At 43.1% G+C, this 21,547-nt stretch overlaps 1 protein-coding gene across 1 annotated transcript in view; it reads left to right on the top strand.

The window, feature by feature from the left end:
* tcf7 (transcription factor 7) overlaps positions 1–21,547 on the top strand; it is a 65,334-nt gene that overhangs the window by 32,310 nt on the left and 11,477 nt on the right. Inside the window, exons 4-8 of the mRNA XM_038989017.1 lie at positions 10,669–10,792; positions 14,484–14,571; positions 19,477–19,563; positions 20,622–20,741; positions 20,989–21,151. Of these exons, the coding sequence (XP_038844945.1) occupies positions 10,669–10,792; positions 14,484–14,571; positions 19,477–19,563; positions 20,622–20,741; positions 20,989–21,151 (582 nt within the window). The remainder of the gene's footprint in view (positions 1–10,668; positions 10,793–14,483; positions 14,572–19,476; positions 19,564–20,621; positions 20,742–20,988; positions 21,152–21,547) is intronic.

Here is a 21,547-nt window from a genome sequence, read left to right as displayed (position 1 = left end):
TCTCAGCTTATTATCTCACCTTGTTAGAGATCACCCATCTCTCTGTCTTTTCATATTTTTTTTCTTCCCTCTCTCCTCTATTGTCTTTCCCTCGCACCTCATCCCCCTTTCTTAACTTCTACTTGGTCACCATCCCGGATCCGGGAGCATCCTCATCAGTAAAAAAGCTGACTAGCATAGCCTAGCATAGCGCCACAAGTAAATACTAGCATATAAATATCATGAAATCACAAGTCCAAGACACCAAATGAAAGATACACATCTTGTGAATCCAGCCATCATTTCCGTTTTTTAAAATGTTTTACAGCGAAAACACAATATGTATTTCTATTAGCTAACCACAATAGCAAAAGACTCAACCGCATATTTCCCCCAAAAAATTACCGCATAGGTAGCTATCACAAAACCGACCAAATAGAGATATAATTAGTCACTAACCAAAAAACAACTTCATCAGATGACAGTCTTATAACATCATGTTACACAATACATATGTTTTGTTCGAAAATGTGCATATTTAGCGGTACAAATCGTGGTTTTACAATGTGAATACGTAGTCAAAATGCACAAAAATGTTATACAATAAATCTGTTTTGTTCGAAAATGTGCATATTTGAGGTATAAATCATAGTTTTACATTGCAGCTACCATAAAAAATATCACCAAAGCAGCCGGAATAATTACAGAGAGCAACGTGAAATACCTAAATACTCATCATAAAACATTTATGAAAAATACATGGTGTACAGCAAATGAAAGATAAACATCTTGTGAATCCAGCCAATATTTCAGATTTTTTAAGTGTTTTACAGCGAAAACACAATATAGCATTATATTAGCTTACCACAATAGCCAAACACACAACCGCATTCATTCACCGCAAAGGTAGCGATCGCAAAAAAACAGCAAAAGATATAAAATTATTCACTAACCTTGACAAACTTCATCAGATGACAGTCCTATAACATCATGTTACACAATACATATATGTTTTGTTCGAAAATGTGCATATTTAGCGGTACAAATCGTGGTTTTACAATGTGAATACGTAGTCAAAATGCACAAAATTCTCCGGAGATATTTTGGACAGTCACCTAATCTAATCAAATAACTCATCATAAACTTTACTAAAAAAGACATGTTGTACAGCAAATGAAAGATACACTAGTTCTTAATGCAACCGCTGTGTTAGATTTTTAAGAATAACTTTAGTACGACATACAGCTTACGTTATAGCGAGACAGCGCCCGCAATAAGGGCGGAAAATAGGACTAAACATTTTCCACAGAAATACGAAATAACATCATAAATGGTTCCTACTTTTGCTGAGCTTCCATCAGAATCTTGTACAAGGAGTCCTTTGTCCAGAATAATCGTTGTTTGGTTTTAGAATGTCCTCTTCTCCTGTCGAATTAGCAACCATAGCTAGCCATGTGGCGCAAACGTGCCCAACTTCACATGACGCAAAGAAAAGAAAATTCCAAAACTCGCAATAAACGTTCAATAAACTGTTACAACTCGGTTGAAAAAAACTACGTTATAATGTTTTTATCACATCTATCAAATAAAATCAGAGCCGGAGATATCTAACGTGTATACCGAAAGCTTTTCAGAAGGCAATCTGGGGTTCCTTCTCGCGCCTTCGAAGACAATGAAATTTCCAGACACGTCATTCCAAAAGCTCTTGTTCGGCCTCAGATCAAGCCAGACACCCCATTCCACCTCTTCCACCTGCCTGTTAACATCTAGTGGAAGGCGTATGCAGTGCATGTATATCCATAGATTTCAGGCAAATTAATAGGAAGGCCCTGGAACAGAGCCTCGATTTCAGATTTTTCACTTCCTGTCAGGAAGTTTGCTGCAAAATGAGTTCTGTTTTACTCACAGATATAATTCAAACGGTTTTAGAAACTTGAGAGTGTTTTCTATCCAATAGTAATAATAATATGCATATTGTACGAGCTAGAATAGAGTACGAGGCAGTTTAATTTGGGCACGATTTTTTACAAAGTGAAAATGGGGCCCCCCTAATGAGAAGAGGTTTTAATCTATTGTCTCTCCTCCAGCACTCTAATGCCAGAGCCCTCGGTTTTCTTGTATTCATCTAGAACAGGGATGACAGTAACCAAGTTTCCATCCAACCTTTTTATGCGAGTAAAGTACACAAGTCGGATAAAATATATAATGACAGGCCTGATGGAAACAGAACATTTGTCAGGGAAATTTCCAAATGTCAACAAAACAAAAATAAGCGAGACAAGGTAGGATCTTTTTGTGTCTGTAAAATGTATTATTCAAGAAATGTCGGTGGAAACGTTTTTATACTCAAATATTTATATAATAACCATCATGTCGAAGTAAACTTGGAGTCACGCGATGACCTGTTGTGTGGTCCTCCCACTACGACTCGTCGGGAAATCATGCAGTTTGTTAGGCTACAGATTAAATAAATGATGATGAACTTCACAGGGTGGTGAAAGTGCAAGGTGATGAGCTTGATGCTCCTTTCCAATAAATGTCGAGGGTCTTATTCTGGTGCCATGATCATCGATGCTTGGCTGCCATTTGACGAATACAAATTATGTTGCTCTTTTGTCCATAATAATCTCATCAAGTAGGCTATACCCGCACTGTATCTGCGAGCTGTTGGCTAGAGCGCACGTGCCAATACTAGTGTATATAATGATAAAAAAAAATTGTTAGAAAACCATCCGTATTCGGTACATGGGAATTTAACTTAAAAATATATTTTCATGTGCATTACATCATCACGCACAGCCTTTTATCCCCCCAAAATCAATTTGATAGAAACACATCTCTGGTGGGGATGCAGATTTTAGAATATTTGCATGAAAATATGTCGCCAACCTAGCTAGTGATACAGTAGAGGGGGTTTTCATTGACAAGGGAAGCTATCAGTTTGGGAAATCAATAAGTCTATTGTGTCATCGACCACAACATAAAGCCTGATGGGAGTTTTTTTTTAATGTGCTGTGGTATTTCCCAGGGGGGCGCAAGTTCTGTTTTCCAAAACCACCTGTGAGTGAAAGCTGTCCCAGCCGCCGTAAAGGTTTCACTATGATTCGCACAGTACTGAATGTATTGTCTGTTCAGCATCATTACTGTCAGACCATTCAACCACTGACTGAAGGGATTTGATTCAAGGGGATCTTTAAGAACATTTCGATGGTGTCTTTTTCTGCAGTGTACGGGGATTCATAAAAGGTCATGTGGGTTGTAGGTGACGAGGATCGCGAGTTTTAAATATGTAACTTTTTGAGTGACCTAACCAAATTCACAAAGAAATGTGTGTTATAGATATGTCATTCTCATTGAAAGCAAGTCTAAAAAGTGGTAGATAGATATGTTCTATGTGCGCTATTTCTATGCTTCCCATTCTTAAGTTTCGTTTTGCGTCTTTTACTTTCGGTTTAGTACACCAGCTTCAAACAGCTGAAAATACAATATTTTTGGTTATGGAAAATATATTTCACAGCAGTTTAGATGGTAGAATGATTCTCTACACTATACATGCTTGTTTTGTCACATAAACTGAAATTAGGCGAACTATTAACATTTTTGCAACCAGGAAACTGGTAAGTTTGTAATTTCCACATTTACATTTCAGACTTGATTTGCCCTAACAAAAAATGTATTAATCCGTACAAAAATGTCCATTAATTATAATACACATAATAATCCATCACATTTTTTGTCGCTGCAGGATTATTTTCCTGCTGTAGCAAACTGGCTCAAATTAAGATCCTACATCTGTATAAATCTTGACATTTCAAACAAACAATGAACACCCAAGAATAACCACACACATCATACTTCTGACTTTCGAGCCACTTTGACAATGCTCTAATTTCACCGCTTACTGTCTGGTTCTGTGTACAGAACTCCACTAGACAAACAAATATGTCTGGTTCTGTGTGTTAATCTATTGTGTTGAGGAAGTGATGATTTCCACCAGGATTTATGATTCTGTGGTCATCTCATTTCCCTTAATTCTGCGTCAATATTTTGCATCAATAGTTACAGATGACTCCTCTGATGATATAAACAAGAAGACCATTAATTCGCTTTTAAAGCATGATCATTAACTTTTTATGGCTGCAGGGGCAGTATTGAGTAGCTCTGTTTAAGGTGCCCATTTCAAACGGCCTCGTACTCAATTCTTGCTCGTACAATATGCATATTATTGTTATTATTGGATAGAAAACACTCTCTAGTTTCTATAGCCATTTGAATTATGTCTCTGAGTGGAACAGAACTCATTCTACAGCACTTTTCCTGATATGGAGTGAGATTTCAGAAATCTTGGCCCCTGCTCCCAGGTCAGTTCATAAGTCCCTGTGAATGCTATGATGCTACAAACACTGCCTACGCCTTCCTCTAGATGTCAGTAAGAGGTGACAATTTGAATGGAGTCGATTGCGCAATCAGGGCCTGTATAAAAGGCCAAAGACCGGATGTACTGTTCTTTTCCTGCTGCGCCTGACGCACGATGTACGTCGGACCTGCTCTCTTTCCAAGCTTGGGTTTAGCCAGTAATATTTCGCCGGTCATGTTTTTACTCGTTATAGGTGTTAAAAACATCATAAGGTAGTTAATTTAAACCGTTTTATAGCAATTTATATCCGTTTAGTGCGATTTTGAGGCATTGCTTTGTGTTGCACTTTGAAGCGCCGGGCACATTTCGGGGTCCCGGTCGAACGTTAGTGGGCATTTCGACGGACAAGAGGACATCTTTCGACCAAAAGAAGATTAGACCCAAGAAAGGATACATTGCCCAAGATTCTGATGGAAGATCACCTCATAGTAAGAAATATTTAAGATGATAAATCGTTGTTCTGTCGAAAAATTTTAAACGCATATTCCGCCATTTTCTTTGGTATAGCTTCGCTTGGCGAACCCTGTATTGCACAGTAAGGATAATTTTAGAAATGTAATTCAGCGATTGCATTAAGAACTAATTTGTCTTTCGATAGCTGTCCAACTTATATTTTTTTAGTCAAGTTTATGAATAGTTATGCATGAGACAAGATCACTGTTAAAGATGGCGCCCGACATTTTCAGGCTAGTTTTGCTAGTATTGTCATTGTATAACCACGTTTTTTTGTGGCTAAATATGCACATTTTCGAACAAACTCTATATGTATGTTGTAATATGATGTTACAGGAGTGTCATCGGAAGAATTCTGAGAAGGTTAGTGAAAAAATTAATATATTTTGGCGATGATTACGTTATCGCTCTCTTTGGCTTGAATCAATGCTCGGGTAACGTTTGCACATGTGGTATGCTAATATAACGATTTATTGTGTTTTCGCTGTAAAACACTTAGAACATCTGAAATATTGTCTGAATTCACAAGATCTGTGTCTTTCCATTGCTGTGAGCTGTGTATTTTTAAGAAATGTTTTATGATTAGTAATTAGGTAATTCTCGTTGCTCTCTGTATTTATTCTAGTCGAGTTGTGATGGTGGGTGCAATTGTAAACTATGATTTATACCTGAAATATGCACATTTTTCTAACAAAACCTATCCTATACAATAAATATGTTATCAGACTGTCATCTGATGAGGTTTTTTCTTGGTTAGTGGCTATCAATATCTTTATTTGGCCGAATTGGTGATAGCACCTGATGGAGTAAGAAACTGATGGAGTTAGAAAAGTGGTGTCTTTTGCTAACGTGGTTAGCTAATAGATTTACATATTTTGTCTTCCCTGTAAAACATTTTAAAAATCTGAAATGGTGGCTTTATTCACAAGATCTGTATCTTTCATTTGGTGTCTTGGACTTGTTAATGTGTGAAAGTTAAATATTTAAAAAAAATATTTTTTTGAATTTCGCGCCCTGCACTTTGAGCTGGATGTTGTCATAGGTGTACCGACCTCGGGCTTGCAGCCATAAGAGGTTTTAAAGACCAATTCAGTGGAGCTGAACACATCTTTATTGTGGTCTATTTGTGCTCATTTAGATGGAGATATAATTCCTCTGCAAGTCTGTATATTGAGTTGGCCTGGTCTGTCTGTCTGTCCTTCAGTCCCGTATATTGTTCAGTTAAAGACAGAATGGCTCAGCAATGGAGCATTCCCATAGTGCTGCTAGGAGGTAACACTTAAGATACAAGATCCCCTATGATCCGCCTCCTGCCCTACCAACACAGCCCAGCATCTGCCCACCAGCATAGCATAGATGTCCACTGTGTTGTGCATTGGCTGTGTGTGTGTGTGTGTGTGTGTGTGTGTGTGTGTGTGTGTGTGTGTGTGTGTGTGTGTGTGTGTGTGTGTGTGTGTGTGTGTGTGTGTGTGTGTGTGTGTGTGTGTGTGTGTGTGTGTGTGTGGAGGGGGGATTTAGTATTTTAAACATGGCTTCGTTGTTATGTCTGCCCAGGCTTTGATGTTCTCCAAACCTCCAACTAAGTGCCGCTCATTTTGGGTAACTCTGGAGAGGGAGAATCACTTCCAGATTGGGCTTCCTACTCTGTATGATTGGGTGTTGGGTTATAATGGCAGGGAGTGGCAATGACAGGGGGAAGGGATGTTAGGAGTACCTCTGCCTGACCGTCAGCCACTAGACGTGGGCCCTGGGCACTGGAAACACACACATGCAGAACGCATGTACGTACACACACACACACACACACACACACACACACACACACACACACACACACACACACACACACACACACACACACACACCACACACACACAGGGTTGGGGAGTAACGGATTACATGTAAGGCATTACAAAAAAACGGTAACTGTAATCCGTTACGTTACCAGCAAAATATTGTAATCAGATTACAGATACTTTTGAAAAACTAGATGATTACTTCGAGGATCACTTTTCAATTCAGAAAGGATGTTTGCGAAAAAAATCTTCGACACTGTTTTTTTCAATGACATTCAAATCAGCATTGAAAAAAGGAGCAAGTTTAAATTCATTCCACGTGAGCGAGCCTGACCACAATTCAGAGACCGCTATGACACACCAAATGTGTTTGATGGATCACGGGAAAAGGGCAGGAATAGGCTTTTGTAGGCAACAGTCCAAGCTATGTCTTCCAAAGGTGCGACTGCTGTCGGCATCCAAAGATTATCCAACTTGAATAAATGCTTGGAGGTAAGGATGACAGCAGTGGTGTAGTCTATGGCGATACGGATATCACTTACTATTGATATCTACATAGCGCATTGATGTAAAATGTTCTCTTGTAACAGCTGCATAGTGCGGATCCCAGCCTATGGAATAAAAGTGACACTTTTATCGCTCAATCTAATTCATGCTGATAAAAAAATATATATATATTGATTCTTGAAGAATATAACTTATAAATGCCTCATGAGCTTAGTTCAACTGTCACACTCCATGAGAATCCCAAAAAATAAGTTTGTTTTACTCCACTGTTTGTAAACAATGTAAATGTAAACAAACACTGTATAGCCTCAAAACATGGTTTAAATAATAATTTTGAACAATTGAAACAAACGTTACTGAGTTTGGGTAATCCAAAAGTTATGTTACCGATTACAATTTTGGACAGGTAACTAGTAACTGTAATGGATTACATTTAGAAAGTAACCTACCCAACCCTGCACACAGACACACACACACACACATGAAACTGTCTCAAGTCTTTTTATAGAAACCATAAACTTAGTCATCCAGAGAACTATTGAAATGATTTCCACCCCTGGCCTGGACCCATAAATAAACAAATAGCCAGTTCCGGGATCAAAAATAACGTGAAAGTTTCAGGTCTCATTTTGAAGACATCCTGTGCCACCTCAAACAACCCTTTCACTCGCTCTGCACTGCAGTCGGGTGTGGGTTATTTCCCTACCTTTAGATTCAGGCTCTATACCCCTGCTCACCTCCAACCTGTCTCTCACCTTTGTATGTGTTGAATGCGTGTGTATGTGTTGGTGGGGTGGGGGGGTGGGGGGGGGGTAGTGTTGAGAGTATGTGCAGGGGGTGCGGATGGGGGTATGTAGGTATTGTTGACAATGTGTATGTGTTGGGGGGGGGGGGGGGGGGTAGTGTTGAGAGAATGTGCGGATGGGGGTATGTAGTATTGTTGAACATGTATGGGTGTGTGTTTGGGTGTGTGGGTAGTGTTGAAAGTGTGTCTGTATGACTAATGCCGCAGCCCCACCACAGCGAGGCTCTGGCTCAGTCTGTCTCAGTGTGGTTCAGTGTGGCTCAGTGTGGCGGTGGTACAGTGGATTGGTAAACAGTCACAACTGTCTCCCATCTCGCTCATCTGTGTACTTGCCTATCTATGTCTGCAGCCCAGAGGCTCAACCTGGGATTTCACAGGGGCCACATATAGACTACACTGTATACGGTGGGAACAGGCTCTCTATTGTAATGAATAGTAGATGACATTACAACCATAGTTGTGTTCTGTACTTAACAGAATGGTAATTCATGGTAACTTGCGATTGATTCACACGGGAAGGGAGTGTTTTATCAGTGGTATTTTATGTGTTCTCCTCATTCATGTGGTGACAATGTTACAAAAATATCAAAACTAGCTTGACCCTGATTATGGATTTTTCTCCGCTTTTTTCCCCACCTACCTGAAAGCCCCAAAGACCATTCAATCGAAACGATTCTACTTCATTCAGCCATGAGATATAACAGAGGGTAGACCTAGAGGAGGAACAGAGAAGTGAGTGTGTTTTAATCTAAATAGAGAGATTAAAGACGTTACTCTCAAAGCACTCTGGCCGTGCTCTAGAAAGGGCCCCTAATTTCCGCTTCAAAAAACCCTACTTAGGTCTGTGAAAACCAAAGAATACATTATGCGCAAAGTGTTTCATCAGCATAGGGAATGAAGCGGCAGAGACAAGGGTCAAGGTGTAGCCTATTGGCCGTCGGGGGGGGGGGGGAGGGGAGAGGCCATCATCCATCATTAATTCCTAGTGATGTCTCAAACACCATTACCTCTTTTATTTAACACCGGATTCCTGTTCAAACACAACCCCGCGCCAGATAAAAGGCAATAACAATATGCTAATAGATGTCCTTTTAAGTGAAATTAGATTACTGCAGGAGGAGCACTGTGCGTTTGCCGTACTTTAAAAAGGTTTAATATCTAATTGGAATTTTGTCTTTGATGTTATCGGAGACCGAAGATTGTAGATTGGCGTTGGATTGAAGTCTTGCGTTCATTTCACCTCTCTTTAGGTGCATGCGCACTTTTGTGCTTACGTGTGTGTTCGTTTGCACTCGCTCCAATGCGTGTGCACACTAGTCGGTCTCTGTTACAAGGACAGAATCGCAATTATGTCTAAGTTGTGTGTGTGTGTGTGTGTGTGGGGGGGGGGGGGGGGGGGGTTTAAATAGAGGGAGGCTGATAATTATACGTTAAAGGAGTGCGCTCATTTGGTCTCTGCGAGTGTGTGTAAAGGAACACACATAGTGAACCACTTCAAGGACGGCTAATTTCCTTTAGGAAAGGAGAGACATCAAGAAACTGAAATATAAAATTGTGTGGCGGCTCTAATGTTACAAGGAAATGGTACATCAACCTCAGACCTTGAAACGGAACCAGTGGTCCTAGACGGTTTTTCTGGTCTCTTACAGATGAGAGAGAGAGAGAGCTAAAGAGAGAGAGAGAGACCTAAAGAGAAAGAGAGAGAGAGAGAGAGCTAAAGATAGAGAGAGAGAGGGAGAGACACAGCTAAAGAGAGAGTGAGAGGGAGAGAGAAAGAGAGAGAGAGAGAGAGATGCCCTGCTCCTGAATATACTGTAGACCACGTGGTTTGTCAGATGCAAAAATACTCCTGAGATCCAGTGTTAGGAGGTTTACGTTTGATGTGATCAGGTGATAGAGGGGAATGTTGAAAGTATGTTTTAATGCGTGTCGCCGCGCGTGGGAAGAACTGCCTTAAAGTGATAAGGCATTCGCTTTGTAAAACAGCAGAGGGCAATGTGAAGCAGCAGGACGAGCCTCTCTCAGTAGTGCTGCTGCTGGAGTCTTCAGAGCAGCGGGGGAAACTTTTTCATAAATATGTACATACACATGGAAATCAATGCCTCTGCCAAACCTTCACACACACACACACACACACACACACACACACACACACACACACACACACACACACACACACACACACACACACACACACACACACACACACACACACACACACACACACACACACACACACACACACACACACACACACACACACACACACACACACACACAGAACAAATATGAAAGGCTCTGCTATTGCAACTGTGTCCAAGAACGGGCGAATACCTCCAACATGGTAACCGCTGTGACATATCATATGTCACACAGCATGCTGTTAGCATTAGAAATAACTGGATTTCACCTAAGTTATTGAAAGCCATTTGTAAACAGAAACATGAAAGCAAACAAGCTCTCACGCAACCTCCCTTGATCATCAAAGGCCTATCGATCAAATGTACCCCCACACCCTCCACCCCTCCCTGAATCCCCAGCCAACCCAATGGGAGCAAATCTATTCAGCCTCCAAAGCACATCTGTTTGTTCCAAGCCATGCTTAAAATGACGACCGCCTCTCATTCTCTCTCTCCTTCTCTGTCTCTCTCTCACACTCTTTCTTTCTTTCTTTCGTGCTCTCTCTCTCTCTCTATCTCTCTCTGTTGCAGTCCAACAAAGTTTCGGTGGTCCAGCAGTCTCACGGGATGCACCCCCTGACGTCCCTGTTGCCGTACAGCAACGACCACTTCAACCCCAGCCCCCCTCACCTGCCCACAGACATGAGCCAGAAAGGTAGGTCACCCAATCATCTCCCTCATCATCATCTCCCTCATTACCATCTCCCTCATCATCATCTCCCTCATCATCTCCATGTCCCTCATGATCATCATCTCCCTCATGATCATCGTCTCCCTCATCACCGTCTCCCTCATCACCGTCTCCCTCATCATCATCTCCCTCATCATCGTCTCCCTCATCACCGTCTCCCTCATCACCATCTCCCTCATCATCGTCTCCCTCATCAACTTCTCCCTCATCATCGTCTCCCTCATCATCGTCTCCCTCATCATCGTCTCCCTCATCTTAACTCACTAGCCAGATGAGTGGGAAGGCTTGACTTCTCCTGTCAGTCACCATAGCAGAGTAATACAATAGTCCACGGTCCTTCTCGATTCCCATTTTATATGGTCATTATTTCACCTGTATCTAATTGAAGTAGTACTTCCATCTGAATTTGAACAACAATCCTGAAAGAAGAATATGGTTCCCCTTTCACCATCTACTTGGGCCGATGCCTCTGTGGAGCCTCTCACTTCTCTTAAGTCAGACCTGTACTGTGCCACTGCTATGACCTTACCATGAAAAACTCTGGGCCCTTATTAATAGCATATTACTTGGGTCTGGAGTTTTTCCTGGTCAGTTCACACAGTCATGGAAAACTCCTGGCCCTGTGTTGTGCTGCTGCCATCTTTCCCGAACCTCCACACACACACACACACACACACACACACACACACACACACACACACACACACACACACACACACACACACACACACACACACACACACACACACACACACACACTTCCACCCCTGGTTCCTGAGCTGCAGCGGTGGAGCCGTGTGGAGCCGTGTGGAGCCGAGCAGCAGCTGCAGCCCAGAGATGGGCTGCATCCCAAATGACACCCTATTCCTTATAGGCCCTGGTCAAAAGTAGTGCACTATCTGGGAGAAATGGTGCAGCCCAGAGACAGGCCCTTCTTTCCAGTGAGCCTCCAGCGGTCCCACCACCGCACTTGAAGTGGTCCCTTCCCCACGAGGGGCCGCTTGCCACACAACCCCCTCTCAAACACACACACACACACACACACGCACACAGCTGGGAGCAATTAGGGTGACAATCACACAGGGCCATCTCGGCAGCACACAAGGAAGGTTCTGCTTAGCACGCTACTCTTACACAGTCGCTCGCACACTTGGCTCGCATAGTCACTCACAGACCCACACCCACCGCGCTCACTCCATCACGCTTCTAAACATCTCCCACGAAGATGCTACTCAAATCCAGAGAGAGAGAGAGAGGTGACAAATGTGTTTGAGTTCATCTTTGTCAATTCAATGGATCCGATTCATTTTCAGTGGGATGAAAATGCCATTTTAACCCGAACACAGCCGGAGTCACACTTTAATTAACAAGCCAATGAAAATGTCATCTTGCATCACTCTGGTAAAGACTGACCCTGGCTGAATAGCAATCAGTGTTGGAGTGTGGCTGTAGTTTGGCCAAGACTGGGTCTGTCTGTCAGTGCCGCTGCCTGCGTCAGGGCCTATCTCTGTCCACTCTGAGAGACGGGCAGGCGCAGAGAGACAAAACCCCCTCTCACAGACAGAGCAAGGCAGCAGGCCCCAGCCCAGACAACCTCTCTCAGTTTCCAGCTGGAATTCCCCTGCTCTCCCATTCCTTTTCTAGACTGGGGCTGAGCGGTGTAGCAGCTAGGTAACGTGCCAATGCCCAGGGGTGACGCGAGGGCCGAGAACCAGTGACTCACCCCATAATGAGAGGTCTGGCCCTACCTGTACACAGCTGATACCTCCTTACCTCCTTCTGACACCATCTCACCTCACCCCTGTTACTGTGCTACATCCTCTTACCTCAGACACCATCACACCTCACCCTTCTTACCACACACCTTGCGCTGCAGGCCTACCTCAGTATCCTCACATTGATTTCACACAGTACCTTACTTTGCAGTGTACAGAGACTGCAGCTGACAATCAGTCGGAGTTTCCAGCAGCTTCTCTGACAAGTGTCCCTTCAAGTACTCTCCATCCATGTTCCATTACCCCACTCAGCCAGCCAGTCTGTCTGCATGTCAGTCAATCTGTCAGTCAGTACATTCACGACAGACATTGACTATTAGTCATTCAGTGTCAACCATCATACCAAACGATTAAAGTCAGACCATGTCGTCACGTTTGTTTACGTGTGCAGCTTTGCCTGCACTAGGGTGAAGTACAGAGTGAAAAATAGAAAAGTACAGGAGAAACGAAAGCTACTGTAATGCACTGTACTCTACTCTACGGGTCTTTGGGTCTTTTTTCAGGCACAGCACAAGAGCTACTGTCCAGTCATTTTGGATTCCGATACAATAACAGTTTCTCTTTCTGTGGTTTTGGCTACAGTAACAGGTTGTCAGTATTGAAATGCTCTTTTGAGCCGTGTATCCTAGAAACCTATCGAGGGGTTATTTGACTACGTTGTTTTATCTTGCACCTGAAAGATTCAGTTAACTGAACGATCTTGTGTCTGATGTCATTTCACGGATGTTTGTTTCAATGTATTTGATGTTTTTCTTTACCGTCGGAAATGTTAAAGAAACAAAACAGTGCAATTACTACATTTTAACCGATAAATAAAACAAAAGTGACATTTCATTTTGAATTTACCTGGATAGATTCAAGTTAAAGTTAAATGTATTTTTTTTTTTTTTAAAGGCTAAGAATTGAAGTTGACTCCGTCATAAATGCATTAAATATCAAGCGGGGTTAAAGTTGTTTCTGGAGACCTCTTATTGTGACGTAACTGTGTTGGGAGAGTAGAGATTGAGACCGCACAGTGGTCTGTACACGAGGGACAGAGGCTTTTTTAGGAGGAAGGGAGGGACGAGAGAGGTACATTCCAGTCCTTCAGATTTCTAAATGATCCAGTCCAGAAACAGGCCTGCAGCGACGGCAAATTACAGTAATCTGCAGCATTCTTCTGCAACAAATATAGGTTACCTTCGGGTTGCACTTAAGTGCTAGGTGCTCGCTGTTGACAAAGGACTTCCTTTGAAAGGCACAGAGAGAGCCTTTTTTTGTTTTGTTTCGGGACGCTGCTCTTTTATGTCGGCCGACTCGATAATGGGAAACGTCCCATTTATTAAAACCATTTCGCTGCCTGGCCTAGCGAGCGTCAGTAGGGTGGGTGTCTGTGGAGCGGGGTGAAGTAGTGAGTGGGGTCCTAACCTCACAGGCTTCTGATTGACTGACACATCATGGGAAGGAACGTGTAGCTTGGATCAAGATCCCTCTTTGCCATGAGACAATTGTTGGTGGTGCGATGCAAGCAGCAGGGGCCAGACAGTAAAACTGCTTGCCCTAGGAGAAGACGACGTAAGCTCAGAATGTCAAAGTCATGTTCACAGGAAACTGGCTGTTACAAAGGAGTGGAAACAAAGAACATAGTTCACGGCTCTGAGTTTCTTCATTTCACTTGGTAGTGGTTCAACAAGATGCTGGAGGGCTGACTTTAGGCCTTAGTTCTCGTACATCGTACATCAACACCCCCTTGACCCTCCCAGTAGGGGTGTATGAGAATGGGGGAGGTTGTGTGTTTGACCTGTGTGTGTAATGGTAGGTTCCCAGCCAGGTAATGAGGCCCTTGCTGAGTCAGGGGCCCTGAGTTAACAAGCCTGTCTTCTCCTGTGTGTCCCCTCCAGGCGTTCACAGGCCCCAGTCCCAGGACATCTCAGGCTTCTACTCCCTACCTCAGGGCGGTGTGGGACAGATGCCCCCCTCCATGGGCTGGTAAGTCTCACGTACACACACACATACACACTCTCTCTCTCGTGCACACACACACACACACACACACACACACACACACACACACACACACACACATACTCTCTCGCACATGAGCGCACACACACACACACACACCTGGACTACTCACCACTATTACATCAACCAATCCAGTTTCACCTCCGCTACTCAATACTTTTTTTGCGTGGTGTTCTTTAATGGAAGCCTCTCCAACATAATCCAGGTAGAATCAGGAAATCCCCAGGGCAACTCTCTAGGACCCTTACTTTTTTCAATCTTTACTAACGACATACCACTGGCTTTGAGTAAAGCCATGTATGCGGATGACTCAACACTATACACGTCAGCTACTATAGCGACTGAAATGATTGCAACACATAACAAAGTTTCAGAGTGGATGGCAAGGAATAAGTTAGTCCTAAATATTTCTAAAACTAAAAGCATTGTATTTGGGACAAATCATTCACTAAACCCTAAACCTCAACTAGGTGACTAAAATGCTTGGAGTAACCCTGGATTGTAAACTGTCATGGTCAGAACATATTGATACAACAGTAGCTAAGATGGGGAGAAGTCTGTCCATAATAACGCACTACTATGCCTTCTTACAGCACTATCAACAAGGCAGGTCCTACAGGCTCTAGTTTTGTCGCACCTGGACTACTGTTCAGTCGTGTGGTCAGGTGCCACAAAAAAAGGACTTAGGAAAATTGAAATTGGCTCAGAACAGGGCAGCACGTCTGGCCCTTGGATGTACACAGAGAGCTAACATTAATAATATACATGTCAATCTCTCCTGGCTCAAAGTGGAGGAGAGATTGACTTCATCACTTCTTGTATTTATGAGAGGTATTGACATATTGAATGCACCGAGCTGTCTGTTTGAACTACTGGCACACAGCTCAGACACCAATGCATACCCCACAAGACATGCCGCCAGAGGTCTCTTCACAAGTCCAGAACAGACTATGGGAAGCGCACAGTACTACATAGAGCCATGACTACATGGAACTCTATTCCACATCAAGTAACTAATGCAAGCAGTAGAATCAGATTTTTTTTTTAAACAGATTAAAAATACACCTTATGGAACAGCAGGGACTGTGTAGCAACACAAACATAGGCACAGACACGTGCATACACACACACACAATAACATACGCACTATACACACACGTACACATGGCTTTTGTACTGTAGATATGCCTTCGCAGCAGCTAATGGGGATTCATAATAAATACAAATACAAACCACTTCATCCCACACAGTTAGTAGCTCCTATAAAGCTGGTTATCGTGACAAAATTGGTGATTGAATAGTTCACTTCCTAAGATACGAACGCCCTGATTCATTGATCATATCTAGCCTGGTGTTCCACTCTCAAAATGAAACTACTGTCTTCCCTTGTCTTCCCGGCCTCTAAGGCACTATCACAGAAAGTGGATACGATGCCAAATCAGAACATGTTTTAACACCCATAATCTCAGACACGCTGTGGCTAACAATCCATCCATTGACTTGAGCTCAACTTTACAAATCCATGTATTAAAAATCTGTAACTGGCAGAATAACTTTGAGCGAATCCCCCTGAACAATTGTGGGCTTATCTTAAATGTGATGGGGATTTGGTTCACCATAATAGAATGACAGCTAATACTACTTCCATTCACATCCATGCTGTGTTTCTTTAAAGCTGGTGGAGGACTTTGGCACTCCCTAGGCAGGCTCCGTCCGCACGAGGCAGAGGTCTGCTATTTCTCTGGGCTCTCTCTCACTGACTTTTATTTCAAACAGTCAATGGCCACTGTGGAGTTTCTGTGGTATTGTCAACAAATCATCTTGTTTACAAACTCGTAATCTTCTTAGTGCAGATTATGCATTTGTTTGGTTTTCTTGTGTCCCTCTTTGTGTGGGGAAAGAGAGAGCAAGGAAAGGAGATGACAAAGAACTGGATATGACTCACTCCAGCCACCGTATGGCACGTGACTGGGGCCTGGGAGGATGTGTATTGTCTTCTTTCCACATGAAGCTAGGCAGCTCACTGTAGGCACAGCCTAGCAGATTGCAGTACGTTTCACAGTTAATTTGTTTCAAAGAAGTTCAGATACAGGTCTAAGTAAAAAAATGGATCGAAATTTCTCTATAGAGTTTGAATAGTTGGTACTCTTAAAGGGACATGAGAGGGACAAATCACAAATCTATCGGTATGCAAATACACAGGAAAACCCCATCCGTGCCTCAACACAAACAGGAAATGTTCTCTCCCCAGCAGAGGACAGACAGGGCTGTGGAGAGGAGAGGTGTCAGTTGGATCTTGGATGTGGATGTTGCTCCTAATGGGCCTGTTGGCTGGGATTAGCAAGTGAATCCCTCCCTGAGAGAACCCTCTGGACCTGGGAGCCTCCCTGACACTGAGCCTCCTCTGCCTTCCTTGATCTCAGGGACCTCCTGGGGCTGAGGAGGGCTGGGAAAGGGGGTGCTGCTGCATATCAAAGATTCCTGCCCCCCCATACATCCATCCACCACCCTTCACACAGTCATGCTATACAGGTGTAGAATCTTAATTTGACCAGTTTCTCACAGTAGGAAAATAATCTTGCAGAAACAGGAAATTTGAATTATTTTGTGGATTATAATTAATGGACATTTTTGTAGGGGTTGATACATTTTTTGTTAGGGCAAATCAAGTCTGAAATGTAATATTGGACATTACAAAAATTAGAAGCCTTTTTAAACCTTGAGTACACTATACACAATACACAATAGACATGGTCGCCCTGTTCATGGCTCCTAAGAGCCAGAGATACTCTATATAGGGTCATGGAATATTGGATGACGGTAATTGGCAAGCCAAATGTCACTGTAATAACCGTTTGAATAAGGAAACGAAGCTCGTCCCTCAACCGATCTCTCTCTCTTGTAGGACGTGGAACTCATATTCAAATTTGAAAACATAGTTCCACATTTTTTATATCGCTGCGCTCTCGTGTGACTCTCCATGAAATAGGAAGAACAACTAGATAGCTAAATTATTACAAATGTTGTGACAGTGATTTAATAGTTTGCAATTGTGAGAAAATAGAAACATACCAGTGGCTATCTCCTGCACAAATTCAGGACGTTAGTCGCCAGGCACTTCATCAGCTGTGTAGCTAACTGTTAACTTAGGCTCCTGACATAGTTAGCTAGCTAGTTAGCTAGCTTTTCCGTCACTGACATAAAAAACTTACTTAGCCTGTTTCAATTACCCTAAAGTTGTAGACATGCAGCCCCACAATTAAGAGGAACCGACTGTTATCAGAAATCAGTCCGTAGATCAGAATGTTTCTCCGCAATCGTTGGGTCAGCTGAGCACAGCAGCTGACTCAGGAGGCTACTGCAATGACTCGTGAATACTCATAATGATGTAAGCATTAGCACTACTAGCTACAGTAGCTTGCTAGTTAGCTTTTGTTGGAAGATTCAACATTATGGGCGCGTTCGAGCAGATCACATGTGTCAAGTCGGTGACCAAAGTGTGCTGCATTATGGGGATAAACATTTTCGACTTGCGCCTACATGTTGACTCCATGAACTTTACAAAAATCACGTGATCAAAGGTCATGAAGTTTTGACAGCAGTCGCCTGCAGGTTTCTGCAGTTGCTCTTCACCAACTTCATCCTGCAGCCATCGCCTGCACTGTGAGAGGCTGTATTGTCAACCAACCATTATGGTGTTTTTGTTTGACCCACGCGAACGTGACCAAAGATGTCACTGGAACAGGAACCAACTTTGCCGCAATACATGTATACAGTGGATATGTACAAATGAATGTGACATTTCAGGCTCTCTCTCACCAGTTGATTGTACAACGTACACGCATATATTTTCAGTTTGTGAGTGTGTGGGGTTGGAGACATTCCTATATCGACATTATAAAGAACAACTTTTATAAACAATAGCAACACTGCCATGTTGCACTCAGCCTTGCTGTTGGGAAACCACACCAGTGTCCGACTTTCGGCTGTCGCAGCGATGCACCTCCCCGACTTCGCTCCTCGTCTTTGGTCTTTCAGTTGGTGACGTCACCCGCTCTGAGAACTAGAAGTAGTTGTTTCCCTTGCTCTGCAAGGGACACAGCTTTTGTGGAGCAATAGATAATGAGGTTTCTTGGGTGGCAGTTGGAAATGTGTTCAGAGGGTCCTTGGCTCAAGCCCTGGTTGGGGCGAGGAGAGGGACGGAAACAATACTGGTACATTAGGATGGACTTAACTCCATAACCATTCATGATCAAGCCCCTCATTAGCTAGCTAGTACACAGACTGAGAACTCAGACTGCCCGTATATACCTATAGCAGGGCTATTCAACCAGGGTCCGCAAAAATATTTGTATATTTTGTTTTTAAGTGTTGTTTTTCCCCCACCAATGTTTTTATGAATATCGCTAGCAATAACAGAATCAACTCATTTTGAATTACATACCTACAGTAGAACATAGGAAAATATATTATTTCTAATGATGTCGACTTCATTTCTAAACTCCTAATATTGAGCAAATTACATTTATTGGAACCAATTACACTCACTGGATTATCTGACATAGGCTTAGAAAAAGCACCCGCGAATAGGCTACCAGTGTGGCAAGTGCCACTGGCTGCTGGTAAGCTTTCTTGACTTCGACATCATGTTTTGCTAACATATGATGGAGGTCCCTGGAATGGTATCAAACAGATGGTTTCTATGTGTTCCATGCCATTCCATTTGCTCCGTTCCAGCCATTATTATGAGCCGTCCTCCCCTCAGCAGCCTCCACTGGTCTAAACATATTGTCAGAAGTTAGGCAGTGAGGATTTGGTCAGCAGCCTAGTTGAACCCTGTTGCATCCCTATTTGTCCTCCCAACCACAGGCAAAGTCAGCCTGTCTATCCCCTGTCCTCATGTGGATTCAGACAGCCCTACTCCTCCAGTCTCCCCAACAGCTCTTCCTACCCCAGGTACAGTATGAGCTGAGTCGCTTCAGTCTGGGGAGGGAATCGCAAAGTACATACCCCTTCCAGACCAATGCTTCTACTCCTCCCACCTACCATGTGCCCTTCGCTATTGCCTTGTACAGGTGCCTCCGCAATGTGTGTCCTGTCTTTCTGTGTGCCAACTGCTATAAACTACCCTGCAACTGTGTGGGGACACACATGAAGAGACAAACCCGTCTGTTCTCCTGGACGGAAGTGTGAGTGCAGCAGTGTGTCTCCTGTTGCTGTGACAAAGAGAGACGCTATGCGCCACTGCAAACTGTCTGCTGTTGACTGTTGTTATTTTAGGCAAAGGCTCAGTCATGAGATCGCTCCTCTGTTACTGTAACTGGCGAGCCAAACATGCTAGCTCAGTTAGCTTCAGAAATAAATCCAACTGGAGACGTGGTTCACATTTAAATGTCACCAAACATCTATGTCACACCGCGTTCTCTCATTCCCATCAGTTCAGGGTGAAACTGTAGGATTTGAAATGTTTATTTTACACTAGAAGAATGATGTCTTTGGAATTGTATAAATCAGAAAATACATTTAATGACCAGGTATATCAAATATGAATTTCAGGAAATCAAAAACACACATTTCCAACATTGCAACTAAAACATTCAGTAAAGTTTCAGTAAATGGCACTTTTCATTCCCAATCCAATAATGAATAAATAGATGTCATCAACAATATGAATCTCAGAAAATAACACACTGAAAAGAAGCCTTTAACGAAACACTAATGAAAAGTAGAGCAAGTGCATTCATGTTATCTACTGTATCTACAGCGCAGCCTAGCTTTTGTCTGAGTGTGACCACAGCTCCATCTGCTGGCGTTGGAAGAGACTTCTCACAGTCTTAACGCTCTGAGAGGACTGCCAGGAAGCCCATTCTTTCAGGGCCAACCAACGTGCTTCAGCGCTTCATGTTCACGTTGCCATATATAAAGACAAAACATATTGTCTGATCCTTTGGTCTCTGTCTCTCTTTGTCTCTCTCTCTCTCTCGCCCTCCCTCCCTCTGTCTCTCCCCTTCTAGGTTCTCTCACTCTCTGATGCTAGGGCCAGGCATGCACTCAACGGGGATCCCCCATCCAGCCATCGTGCCACCTTCAGGCAAACAGGACCATCATGACCATTACGACAGGAACATGTACGCGTAAGTACCCCCATGGTGAACCCCTGTCTCTACAATGACACACGTGTCTGTCAAAGGAGATGTGTGATCTGTGTGTGCTAGCTACATGGCATACAATATTATAGTATCCCATTGATGCATTGAAAGTGTATCAAAAGCTTAGATGGATGAATAACGCCTTACTGTTTTGATGTTCTTGTGTACGTATTCACCACGGGTGTCCCTGTTGATCTTGTTAGTTTTGCTCTGCTCCCCCCCCCCCCCTCAGTAAGCCACACCAGGAGCCCAAGCGGGAGAAGGAGCCTAAGAAGCCAGTGATCAAGAAGCCTCTGAATGCTTTCATGCTGTACATGAAGGAGATGAGGGCCAAGGTGATCGCTGAGTGCACGCTGAAGGAGAGCGCTGCCATCAACCAGATACTTGGCAGAAGGGTGAGCAGCGAGCACGCACACACACACACACACACACTAAAACACACACATACATCCATGAATACTCATGCAGCAAAGAGACTCATTCCCAAATACCTCGTCTCAACCCCTGCTGTTGATTTCACACATGAGAGATGGACTTGAGAGGAATATCTCAGTAATGTGAATTACTACCCTGCACGACTGACTGCTGCATATGATACCATTGACCAAGATGCAGAAATATCTCAATGGGATGAATATCATCAAATCAAATCAAACTTTATTTGTCACATGTGCTGATTACAACAAGTGTAGACCTTACTTGCTTACTTACAAGCCCTTAACAACAGTGCAGTTCAAGAAGAGTTAAGAAAATATTTACCAAATAAACTATAGGGGGGGGGGTCAATGTAA

The sequence above is a fragment of the Salvelinus namaycush genome, chromosome 3, assembly GCF_016432855.1.
Source record: "Salvelinus namaycush isolate Seneca chromosome 3, SaNama_1.0, whole genome shotgun sequence".
Lineage (NCBI taxonomy): Eukaryota > Metazoa > Chordata > Actinopteri > Salmoniformes > Salmonidae > Salvelinus > Salvelinus namaycush.
Note: the sequence above shows the minus strand (reverse complement) of the source record. Positions and strands in the feature narration are given on the sequence as shown.